Source organism: Dermochelys coriacea, chromosome 1 (assembly GCF_009764565.3).
Source record: "Dermochelys coriacea isolate rDerCor1 chromosome 1, rDerCor1.pri.v4, whole genome shotgun sequence".
NCBI classification, from domain to species: Eukaryota; Metazoa; Chordata; order Testudines; family Dermochelyidae; genus Dermochelys; species Dermochelys coriacea.
In genome coordinates this window covers 23,730,229-23,742,589 of record NC_050068.2, presented here as the reverse complement: position 1 = coordinate 23,742,589, position 12,361 = coordinate 23,730,229, and the positions used below count along the sequence as shown (strand labels likewise).

Below are 12,361 nucleotides of genomic sequence, written 5' to 3'. Positions count from 1 at the left end.
ACTCACGAAAGCTTATGCTCAATTTGACTAATGTTATCCTGCCACACAGAGCGAGAGCACATGCAGCAATATTGCAAGTGGCTTCTTCAGCCTTCCTGGCTAAGGCTCCTATCCTAGACACTTGTAAGGTGGCAACTTGGTCTTCAGTGCACACCTGCTCCCATTATGCCATCACTTGGCAAGCTAGAGATTATGCCAGATTTGGGCGAGTTGTCCATCAGTTTTTGTTTAGATAGGCTCCGATCCCACCACCTGTTTTCATGGCTTGTGAGTCACCAAGAGTGGAATGCACATGTGTAATCACTCAAAAGAACAAGTTAACAGTTGTAATCAGTTGTTTTGAACAGTTGTTAACCTGTTCAGTAACTGTTGTTTGAGATGTTGCACATATCCATTCCACGACCTGGCCTATCCCCTCTGCATCAGAATTTTTCCAGCAAGAGGGAATTGGGGGGGAGATCAGGTGGGCTCCACCCTTCATGTCTGCACACAGTGGCACTTGGCAGCAGAGGATGCTTGATCTTCGACAGATACCCTGAGGGAAAAATTTCCAACAGCTGTGTTTAGGGCGTGCACACGCCCAGAGGAGAAATGACATGTGCAGAACATCTCAAAGAACAACAGTTACTGAACAGGTTAGTAACAGTTTTTGACTCAAAAAGTAAAGATGACATCCCATTAACTTAGGGGTATATGAAACATTTTAAAATGTAACATTTTCTATTTGTCTGCTCAGTATGTGTGACCATTCTGCATGATGATTCCCTCCACTGCATGCATGCAGAGACACCAATAGAAACAGGAAGATGGTAGGAGACATACTTCCAGTTTGCCGGGGGGTTGTCGGGAGCTGGCCAGAAAGAGGAAGAAGTTGCTAAACCAGCCGTATGTTGCAGGTAGAAGAAGGTACCATGTCCTCCTTGCAAACTACTTAACATCTATATTTGAAAAATTATTCTATGGTTAAATATCAAAATTACAGCCATTGTTATTCAAAGCTGGATGTCAGAATAGCCGTACCTTTTACTTAATTAAAATATTTTTAGCCTAAAGTTATGTATTTTAGGACAGCTTTGGCTTGATAAACATATTGTAAAGCATCAAAGTATGGTGACTTTATTTCAAATATCATTTTGGTATAAAATGTTCCATAACCTAACAGCCAAAAATATGATCTATATTTTTTTCTAGAGAAACTGTAGTCATGTATTTGTTCCGAAACAAAACGAGCCTTTCTGCTTTCAAGAGTTTCCTGTGTAGAGAATTTTTTATAGCATCTAATGCTTTTTAAATAAATGGAATTGTTTTTAATCAAATGATATTGTGCTTAATGGAGAAAACATTTTAACCAAAACTCTACATGTCCTTCATTAAATTTCCTTTATGCCCACTTTTGTGACAGTAATTAACATTAAGGGCACCCACTAATGAAAATTATCTATAGTAAAAGCATTGGTTCAGAATTGTTCTCTAATGATGATGGCACAAATTAAGAGGTTGTCAGCACTTCCATTATGAGTTGCTGGCTTCAAAGGGTTTATAAATTGCAAAGAAACACCCACTCCAGCCTGATATCTGCAGTATTAACCATTTAGCGAGGAGTGATATTAAAATGCTGTGCAAATAAAATAGCTATAGCCACTGGAATAATTTACCCAGAGTTGTGGTGGATTCTCCATCACTGATCGTTTTAAAATCAAGATTGAATGGCTTTCTAACAGCTATGCTGTCGGAATTATTTTGGGGAAGTTCTATGGCCTGTGTTAAGAGTTTGGACTAGATGATCTCAAGGGTCCCTTCTGGCCTTGGAATCTATGGATCTATTTCCAAACTTTAAGTGGCAAGGATTTTCAAACATAATTACATCAAGATACAATGGAGTCTGAGATAATGTGCCAATGCTCAAGGTTAATACAGTAGAATGTAACGGCTCCAGAAGGGAATAGTCTTAAGTTTAAAAACCAAAAAACAAAAAAAAACCCTTCAATTGTGTATTGTCATGTTTATAAAACTAAAACTCTTCCCTATCTTGCTTTATGTATCTGTATAGCACTGCCACGCTTAAATGCATTGCACATGCACCTTTTAATGTAATGATGCTACATTTTTTTAATGTATGACATAGGAGCACTGAAGTGGGGATGGAAAGGAATCTGACATCCCACTCAAAGCAAGGAAATCCTGTCCAAATATAAGCCGGCTCCATTATGCTTAGGTATAAGATATTGCAAATATCTCCAGACAGTGTAAACAAACAAACACACACAAAAATCTGGCCTATCTTAAATTTAGACATTTAGTCTTTTAGTCTTATTATATTTTAGATTCTTTTTATTTATAATATTAAGACTCACTCTCTCTCCTTTCTTTCTCTCCACACAGTGAAAAGCATTCTGATTTAAATATTAGTAAACCAAGTTAGAGTGGGTTTTAATATCAAGAATGAATGGGACAAATTCATCAGTGTTGTAATCCACTGAAGTCAATGGAATTACACCAGGATCAATTTGATTGTTTCTCCCACAGCCACTCAAAATCGTTGACTGATGTCCATCCATCGCTGCATTAGAAATATGCCCGTTTTGACTGTCTCCAGCTCTCGGATAACACAAAGGCTTCAACGTCAGACTTTTTTCCTTGGGGGACTAGTAGCTGGTGGCAATTCTTTCCTACCCTGACAATCTGCTACCTACGGATTAAGGAAAGGGGAGTTAGTTCAAGGGCTATGGCTCAGGTTTCACTCTAAAAATATGGCCTAGTTTAGAAATGATGAAAATGTCTGCATAAATAACACAGTAGTAGGTCATTGTAACTGGGTGTGACTTTACATGCCTATAGGGCAGAAAGAGCCGCTGCAAGCAAGAAAAGCATCTCTCAGTAGGATATCAGATAAAAAAGGGAGCCTGTTCTAGCTGACAGCCTCCTATGAGCTGCTTTTCCTACTACTCTCTCTTTCTGAGCTGTTTATTTAGAAGTATATAACTCCTCTCCGAAACACCACACATTAGATTTAGAAATAATCAGCCAAACCCTACAAGAGAAATAATGAACTATCTAATAATGAATTAGCTTCCTTCATTAAAGTGCCCAGAAAACCAAGTTTTCAACCCTCACCAAGGAAATAGATTAGCCTTAGAGCGTGGCCTGATGGTCAATGAATTCAGTCTCTCACAGCCCCCAGGAAACATTTTAATGTAGAGAATTCATCCTGGGAAAAATCCCCTGCCAACAACCCCCGCTTTTTTTAAACCAGAGGATTAATAGGTCAGCAACCTAACTACGTGGATCAGCACTGGCAGTAGCATGTACAGACACAGGCTGTGGTATGCAGGTACAAAACCATTTAGGGCATGTAAGTTTCACCTGCTTAAACTGACTTACTGATAGGTAAGCCTTGTATGTGGTTTTGAGCCTGATCTCTTATTAGATTTACTGTTGTGTTGTTCCATGACTTTGATGGAACTACTTTTGAATCTCAGCTATGTGAGTTGGGAATGGTTTCAGGGTTAAGATGCAGTCGACCAAATTAATCACTGGTGAAATTCCTAGAGGCTTCTGTGAAGTTGATCCAAGAATAAATTATTGCCCAATGGCTGTATGTGTTACCACTTACTAGCTGTTACTCTGTGGAAGACAGAAGTCACTTTGATAAGGCTGAAAAGATGCAAAAGTACCAGAACCAATGAGTTCAATAATGAAATGCTCTGACAAAAGGATCTCACAAAACTGGGTGACTGGGCAACAAAATGGCAGATGAAATTCAATGTTGATAAATGCAAAGTAATGCACATTGGAAAAAATCATCCTAACTATACATATAAAATGAAGGAGTCTAAATTAGCTGTTACCACTCAAGAAAGAGAGAGTTCTCTGAAAACATCCATCCAGTGTGCAGCATCAGTCAAAAAAGTGAACAGAATCTTGGGAATCATTAAGAAAGGGATAGATAATAAGAGAAAATATCATATTGCCTCTATATAAATCCATGGTACATCCACATCTTGAATACTGTGTGCAGATGTGGTCGCCCCATCTCTAAAAAGAAAAATTGGAATTGGAAAAGGTTCAGAAAAGGTTAACAAAAATGATTAGGGGTATGGAACGGCTGCTATATGAGGAGAGATTAATAAGACTGGGACTTTTCAGCTTGGAAAAGAGACGACTGAGGAGGGATACGATAGAGGTCTATAAAATAATGACTGGTGTGAAGAAGTAAATAAGGAAGTGTTTACTCCTTCTCATAACACAAGAACTAGGGGTCACCAAATGAAATTAATAAGTGGCAGGTTTAAAATAAACAAAATGCACAGTCAACCTGTGGAACTCCTTGCCAGAGGATGTTGTGAAGGCCAAGACTATAACAGGGTTAAAAAAAAAAACTAAAGTTCTTGGAGGATAGGTCCATCAATGGCTATTAGCCAGGATGGGCAGGGATGGTGTTTCTAGCCTCTGTTTGGCAGAAGCTGGGAATGGGCAACAGGGGATGGATCACTTGATGATTATCTGTTCTGTTCATCCCCTCTGGGGCACCTGGCATTGGCCACTGTTGGAAGACAGGATACTGGGCTAGATGGACCTTAGATCTGACCCAGTATGGCTGTTCTTATGTTCTTAACTGCATTAAACCCTTGTGTGAACACATTCATTCAAGATAGCTCAGTCTCTAACCTGGGTCAAGCTATGGCCTCTCTTGTAGGGCTGAGAATACAGACGGCAATTAAAAGTTAGTTTTGCTAGAATTTTTTCTTATGTTGACACCTGTCCCCTAGGATCTGAACAAAAGCCACTACAATAGCCACTAAATGGTTGATTGCTGTCAACCTGGGTTGGATTTGAACCTGCCTTTTAGCATCCCCACCCACCCCATTCATAGTAAGGCTTTTTTTCCTCCTGGTTTCCAGTGAAAATGAATTAAAACCTGACTGGCCATTTTAAATGGCAGAGCTAAACTATTTGGCAGTGTTTCCCTGAAGTTATTTTTCTGAGAGACATCTAGCAAACCAAACATCAAGTTTCATCCAAATTTAATTTTGTCAAACTGCTTTATTGTCCCATGCTAGGCTTTAAATGCTGAGGATTGGATGCTGTTCAGCTACATGACCCACAGATTGCTTCAGACAGGTTGAATAAATGAATCAAAACATAGGCACTGTGTAAATGGAGTTGTGGAGGGCAGTGTAAGTTATATTTAATACTATCCATTTATATGGACAGCCTGAAATACCTCATAACCCTTATATGCAGCCAGAGCCACAGAAATGCAGCCACGTCTGGAACTGAAGGTAGCAGTAAGCTGCCATATTGCACACCCAGGGGATGAGAGGGAATATTGGCCAGGTCACTGAAGAAAATCCCCACTCTTACACCATTTTTTTCTTTTTATATCTGGGGTATAGTTTCTGAAAAGCGTTACCCTTTTTGTGTGGTCATTTTACTTTCTTCCTTCACCCCTGGAATTTAAAATAACTAAGTTTCACACTAAAGTTTTTACTGGTAACATTAGAAGACAAAAATTGTGTGTCGCTTAGTCCTGTAGAAGTTGAAGGAGAAATGCTGAGCGTTCCATCCTTTCTGCTCAGAACAGTAATTAATAGCATTCTGGGAAAACATTTTCCATCTCTGTCATCAGCTAGTGGGTGAGAGCATGGTATAAAATAGCTTTCCCAATTAAAGAGGGCATGAAGAATAACAGCTGATGAGAGGAAAGTGATAGCATGTTACACAGGGAGCAGATAGCTCATCACAGGAGGGATGGTGATTCTCTACTGGCTCTTTTTCCTCTTAAAAAACACCTGGATAGTGATTTTGCGTAAGTCTGGGATTTTCAAAAGGAAAATTTCAAAAAGGGATTTTGATGCCTAACTCCCTCCAACCCCTTTGTAAATCTCAGCCTGAGGGTTTTCAAAACTTTTGTATAGAAATAGATTTTTTTAGTACTTCATTTGATTATTAAAAATGGCATAAAAAGCATCTGGATCTACGTTGTCAACTGTTCACTGATTATGGGTGTGCAGCATGGGACACCTAGAGCTGGAGTTTTCAGAGGAGGAGAACACCTAATAACATTGAAGTAAGTTGGGATTGTGGGTGTGATTATAAAAGATGGTGAGCACCCACAATCAAAGACTATGGGTAGGGAGATAAAGCCTGATAATTCAGGGTATAAATCAATCTCTATGAGGGGATGACTGTGAGTTTCTTGTACCTTTTTCTGAAGCATGTGGTGCTGACCACTGTCAGAGACATGATACTGGACTAGCTGAACCATGGGTCTGATTCAGTACTGCAATTCCTATGCCCTAAATCATTGTCCACACTAGGAAAATTAGGTCATAGACATGGCCATAGTGGATCAGACCCAATGCACAAGCTGCCTCAGCGATGGAAGCTCTCGTGCGGACAGAGTTCAGGCATTCTTACCATGTTGTTTAATCCTGCTCAGAACATCATTAAGACATGGTGTTAAATCCCTGAGTCCTGTCTGCATTATGGCTTCCACGTGCTACCACTAACAAAGTTGCACCAGTGGCAGGTTCTAGTTTCTCTAGTGCAGATGTAGCTTAGGAGATTGATTTTCAGAAGTGCCAGGAACCCAAAAACTGAGGTCCCCAAAATTAGTGGATCCTTTGGAAAATGTAAGCATTCTGACATTTTTCCAAAAAAAAAGGCAAAGTAATTTTTTTCTTACTAGAGTTTTTTGTTTTTTTTAAACGCAGCAGTTATGCCAGTCTCAGAGAACTAACACTGATTCCTTAACCATTAGTCCCATAACGCCAACAGCTCTCACTGACTCCCATGGGACTTCTGTACGGAAAAGGCTGGTTATATTGCAACCCTAGTAAACACTATGCACAAAGTGGAAATGGCATCAATTTAGTACATTCACTGCCATTTTTAAGAGTTAGCCATGTGTTCAAGCCTGCTGGTGCCTTGTTCCTATGCTACGTCCTTCAGCGTCCCTGCTGCAGCCTGCACAGTGAAGGCTGCAATGGAGATCTGCCTCTTTACTTCTTCCCAGGCTTTACGCTGATCTGCTTTGTTTTCAATATCAAACATGGCATCGTAGATCCCTGGGAATGACTCTCCAGCGTACTTGTTGTGGCTGCTCGGAGCAAAAACAATGTGTCTGTGGGGAAAGAGAAAAAAGCCTTAGGCGGGAGGGAGGGATACAAGGGAGAACAAGGGGAGCTACTGAGACACAGTGGGGGGGGGGGGAATTCCTGAGAGAGAGAGAAAAAATTGTGCTGGAACTAAGCTGTTTTTTTAAAAAAAACAAAAACAAAAACTTAATTTTCAGTGAATTTAATATCATTTGAAGTTTCAGTGAATTTTGATTTCATTTTTTGGCCAATGGGAAAATGAAAAATGTTTGCCCAAAGTTGAATTCTTCTGCGTCTGCAGTACACTTTGAATGATGCAAAACCCTGAGCTGTCCAAAGACTCTCACTATGTGGAAAAAAAAATTTGAGCAGCTCGAGCTTAAACCCTTGCAAGCACGGGAAAGGATTTAGTAGAGGGAGGGTGAACAGTTGTTTCCTGGAAGGCTGTTCCATCTGAGGAGGCCTGAACACTACTTAGCTTACAAAGAGCTAAAGATTGTCTTTGGATTTCTGTGTGCCCTGGGATTGGAGGATTTTTGACTTGGCCAGAGGGCCACATCACTGGCACCCCTTCTCTCAGATAACTGGGTACTTCAATGAAATTGAGGCATTGGGGCAAAATGAGGTATAGCCATATACTTGACACCAAAGAGGGAAACTGCTCTATCACCAAAGCTTTATAACTATAAATCTTACAACATACCCTCCTTGTAAGACAGAATAGCATTACTGCGCTCAAATGAAAATCCTCCGCGGAGATAAGCAAACCTTACTAGCTGACAAGAAGGATGGTCCAGTGGTTAGCACAGGAGTTGGGAAGACCTGGGTTCAATCCCTGCTTCACCATGAGTCCTGTGTGACCTTGGACAAGTCACTTAGCCTCTTTGTGTCTCAGTTTCCCAGCTGTAAAAATTGAGCAATAACCGCCCTTCCCTACCTCACTGGATAAATGTGTTAAATGTGAGATAAATGTGTTAAAGATTGTGAAATGCTTTGAAATCTAAGAGCAAAATTCAGAGACATTTAATACTACTAAAAATACAGTCCTACGCCCAACAGGAGAAGCTCAATAAAGGATGTAGAGCACAACCTCGGCGTCTTTCCTTCTCCCAAATCTGCTCCACCATCAGGAGGGATGGAATCAGCAGGGGGATGTCCTCACACTGCTGTAACCAGCACAGTTATTTTCATCCTATCTCTTTAGCACTGTCCTAGTTACTGTTCCGTGCAACCAAGCACTCTTGCTGCCACAGCGAAGGTGCGGGAGGTGTTCACAAGAGGATCTCTATTTTAGGAAGCTGTTCACAATATGAAAAAGTTCAAGAGCCATTAGAGTGACCAGATGTCCCGATTTTATAGGGACAGTCCCGATATTTGGTGCTTTTGCTTATATAGACAGCCTGTCCCAATTTTTCACATTTGCCATCTGGTCACTCTAAGAGCCATAGGGCTATGCCTCGCAATCGGTGCTTTTTAGTAGTCTGCATAACCTGTTGCCTTACCTGTAAAATTTCCTGCCTGGTAAACCAAGAGGATCGATGAAAGCTCTTTCCACAAACATCAGCTGATCATTCATGATTCGCACAGCAATTGGACTGTGGGGGACGAAGATAGAAGCATTTCACACAACAACAATGCATGAAAATGTATGAATTACATGGTTTTCTAATAGAGCTGGTTGGGAATTTTTCAACATTGTTTTTTAGTCAGAAAAGCTGATTAGGTGAAACCAAAACTGCTCCCTGAGAACATACTGGCTTTGATGAAACTTTCACGAAGAACGGTTTCTCAGGAGAAGTTTTGGTCAAAATCAGAGAGATACTTCCAAACCTCAGAATAGGCAATGGCCTTGTGGTTAGGGCATTCACCTGGGATGTAGGAGACTTAGAGTCAAGTTCTTGCCCCAAGTTAGGCAGAGCAGGGACTTGAACCCAGTTCTTCCACAGTCCAGGTGAATGCCCTAACTACCACGCTATTGCCTTTTCATTGAAAAACTTCAGAAGTCTCAGTTTCATTCTGATGCAGAACAATAAAAATTTCCAAACTCTCAAAAATTTTTCTGGGATAGGAAAACCATTGCCAGCTCCGTTCTAGTTTACAAAGCACTAAACAAATATTAGCTAGTTACTCATTCCTATGCACCTGATTAGGCTGACAAGTATCATGATATAAATGAGGAAAGTGACACACAGGCGTTACATGCATTGCCCAGTGCTACAGAAGAAGATGGGCTCTAAACTGTGATTAGAATTCAAGAGGGAGTCTACATATTTCATGTTCTCTGTGTGTGTATATCAATCTCCCCTCTGTATTTTCCACCAAATGCATCCGATGAAGTGAGCTGTAGCTCACAAAACCTTATGCTCAAATAAATTTGTTAGTCTCTAAGGTGCCACAAGTACTTCTTTTCTTTTTAGAATTCAAGAGTTCCTGCTCGTCGTCATGTGCTCCATTAGATCACATTGTCTTTCAAACTAGGACTGTTGATTCCAGAAGATGCTGCTTCAGACTGATTATTCTTCACACAAACTTGAAGGATAAAATCTGTATGTTAGACTGGGGAAACTTCCCATTATATAAACAACAAAATGGGAGGCACCCTTTTAAGAACAATGGAAATCTGTGTTTTACTAAACAGTACCAGAAAGAACCCACCAAAGAAAGAAGACACTAGCTTTTCATTGATAGCTGCTGCTTTACATGAAAAATATGTTCATTACATTATATAAGATATTCACTAAAATTATCACTAAGCTCATACAGTTCACTGGTGAGTGCGCCCAAGAAACAGAATGTGTTGGGGTTCAAATCCTGTAGTCCTCACTCAGGCAAAACTCCTATTGATTTCAAAGTGAGTTTTCACTGACCAAGGCCTGATTCAGGATTGCAGGACTTGGCCCACAGCAAACAAAGTTGAGGAGCATGGAGGCGAATTTGTGAAGACTGGGTTTTTTAACTTACTTATTCACATCAACCTCTTTAAGTCTTCTGTGAAAATCAGCAGCAGCTTCTGTAAAATTCGTCACAGCTGAAAAAAGGGGACCTAGAAATAGAAAGTCCTTTTTTACTTCAGCATCATACAAAGAGCCTTGAACAATAAACATTTCACTTATTGAGGAAAACCATGTATTTATTTTATTTAGTGACTTGACAAGGAATCCTTGGCTTCCCCATTTCTTCTGGATTTGACTTTTAAAGGGCTGCAGTGCCCCCTCGTAACATGGAAAACCTATTTTAACCATGGCTGCAGTACAGAGGAAGAATGTCTAATAAAACTTCTACAACGAGGCATTAAAATAATATTTCATTTAAATATGCTGAGAACGATTCTTGAGGAACCTCTGGGAAAGAGAAAGTTCTGAGATTGGGGTGCATGGGGAGGAGGAAAACCCTGGATCTGCAATTTTAATTTTACTGCAGACTTTACATGAAGAAGCTTGAGATGTATCAACATTTCCAGCACTTCTGCCTGCCTGTGCAAGGATTGCACTGTTTTCACCTTAGATTTCCACCCCACCCTTTGCTTGTTTTATGTGAACCCTTTCCCCAGCCATACCAAGACAGACTTGGTGTAGCAAGATCCCAGGGGGGAGGAATCCTCCCGGCCAAAGCAAGGATGATGATAGGGCCATTCTACAGCTGCTACTCAATACCTGGATTGTCTCCCATTATGTGGGATCGCAGGCCCATTAGATCATTGTAGTTGCAGAATACACCCCCCCCCCAAGCTCATCCCCACTCTTTCCCTGGCAACACACCCAAGCCCTCTTAGCAGCTACTGGCAAAATTCCCCATGGAACTGAGCTCTGTGGTATACAGGGCAGCCACAGCCCTTGGGGCAGGCTCTCCCTACGCAGCCACAGAGCTGTACTGGTTCCACTGCAGCCAGGGTGGACAGGACTTCTATAATGGTGTCTATTTCATTTCTACAGCTAATTTTCCTACCTCCCTTTCCGCTGCCAAAAAAAAATGTAATTGGTTCTGGTTCATTGAGCAACAGGGGCTAAGTTGCAAAAAAAGGGAAACCTTAGAACCTTGCCAAAAATACAAGTTCTATAGGCAAAAGGGAAGCGTCAGAGTATTTCAAATTTAACCATGAGTTTCAGAAAACCTTGGCTAAAGTAGCTTCATCCCTATAAAGCCATCTCCTCTCTGATTGTTTATATCAAGAGAGTTGAATTACTCCCCTAAGGTCAAGTTTCTGTGCTTGGCTGCCTCTGTGCACTGAATGGGAGTTGTGTGCAGTGGTGAGCTGGAGCTGGTTAAATTTAGAAGCCCGTTTAGAACTGGTTGTTCCATGAGGGACAACCGGTTCTAAAAGGGCTTCTAAATTTAACCTGCCAAAAGTGGCGCCTTAGGCACCGACCCCATGGGTGCTCCAGTTCCGGAGCACCCAAAGGGAAAATTTGGTGCGTGCAGAGCACCCACCGGCAGCTCCCCGCCCCACCCCACCGCCCCAGCTCACCTCACCTCACCTCCGCCTCCTCCCCTGAATGCGCCGCCCCGCTCTGCTTCTCCACCCCCCACCCCAGGCTTCCCGAATCAGCTGTTCGCGCAGGAAGCCGGGGCGGGCTGAGAAGCAGGTGGCAGCTTCCCGCTCAGGCCCAGGGAGGCGGACGTGAGCTGGGGCGGGGGGGGGGCGCAAGGAGGGCTGCCAGCGCCGCAGCAGGTAAGCCGGGGGGGGTGAGCAGGGGAACCGCTCCCCGCCCCAGCTCACCTCTACCACCCTCGGCCTGAGTGGGAAGCCACCGCCTGTTTCTCAGCCCTCCCCAGCTTCCCGCCGAACAGCTGATTTGTGGGAAGCCGGGTGCGGAGAAGCAGAGTGGGGAGGCGCGTTCAGGGGAGGAGGTGGAGTGGAGATGAGGTGAGCTGGGGCTGGGTGCGGGGCAGGGAGCTGCTGGTGTGTGCTCTGCACCCACCAAATTTTCCCTGTGGGTGCTCCAGCCCCGGAGCACCCACAGAGTCGGCGCCTAAGATGCTTTTGATGTGTTCAGTGCGGGAGCGGCTGCTCCCCTTGCTCCCCCCCCCCAGCTACGCTCCCCCGCCCCTAGGAGCTAGAGGGACCTGCCAGATGCTTCCTGGGAGCTGCCCCAGGTAAGCACCACTGGGACTCCCCATCTCACCCCCCGGCAGGTCCCTCTGGCTCTTAGGGGTGGGGTGGGCACCCACAATGGTCGCCCACGAGACCCTCCTGCCTAGTTTTGGGGGCAGTCAGGACAGGGGAGGGGGTGGATGGGGCAGGGGTCCTGGGGGGGCATCAA

General features: G+C 42.8%; 1 protein-coding gene across 1 annotated transcript in view; it reads right to left on the bottom strand.

Annotated features, from left to right (window-relative positions):
• Positions 1 to 4,894: 4,894 nt before the first annotated feature.
• LOC119857879 (N-acetylated-alpha-linked acidic dipeptidase 2-like) overlaps positions 4,895 to 12,361 on the bottom strand; it is a 48,528-nt gene continuing 41,061 nt past the window's right edge. Inside the window, exons 17-19 of the mRNA XM_038407391.2 lie at positions 10,062 to 10,143; positions 8,603 to 8,695; positions 4,895 to 7,126 (exon numbers count right to left, since the gene is read on the bottom strand). Coding sequence (XP_038263319.2) covers positions 6,937 to 7,126; positions 8,603 to 8,695; positions 10,062 to 10,143 — 365 coding nt within the window. The 3' untranslated portion in view covers positions 4,895 to 6,936. The remainder of the gene's footprint in view (positions 7,127 to 8,602; positions 8,696 to 10,061; positions 10,144 to 12,361) is intronic.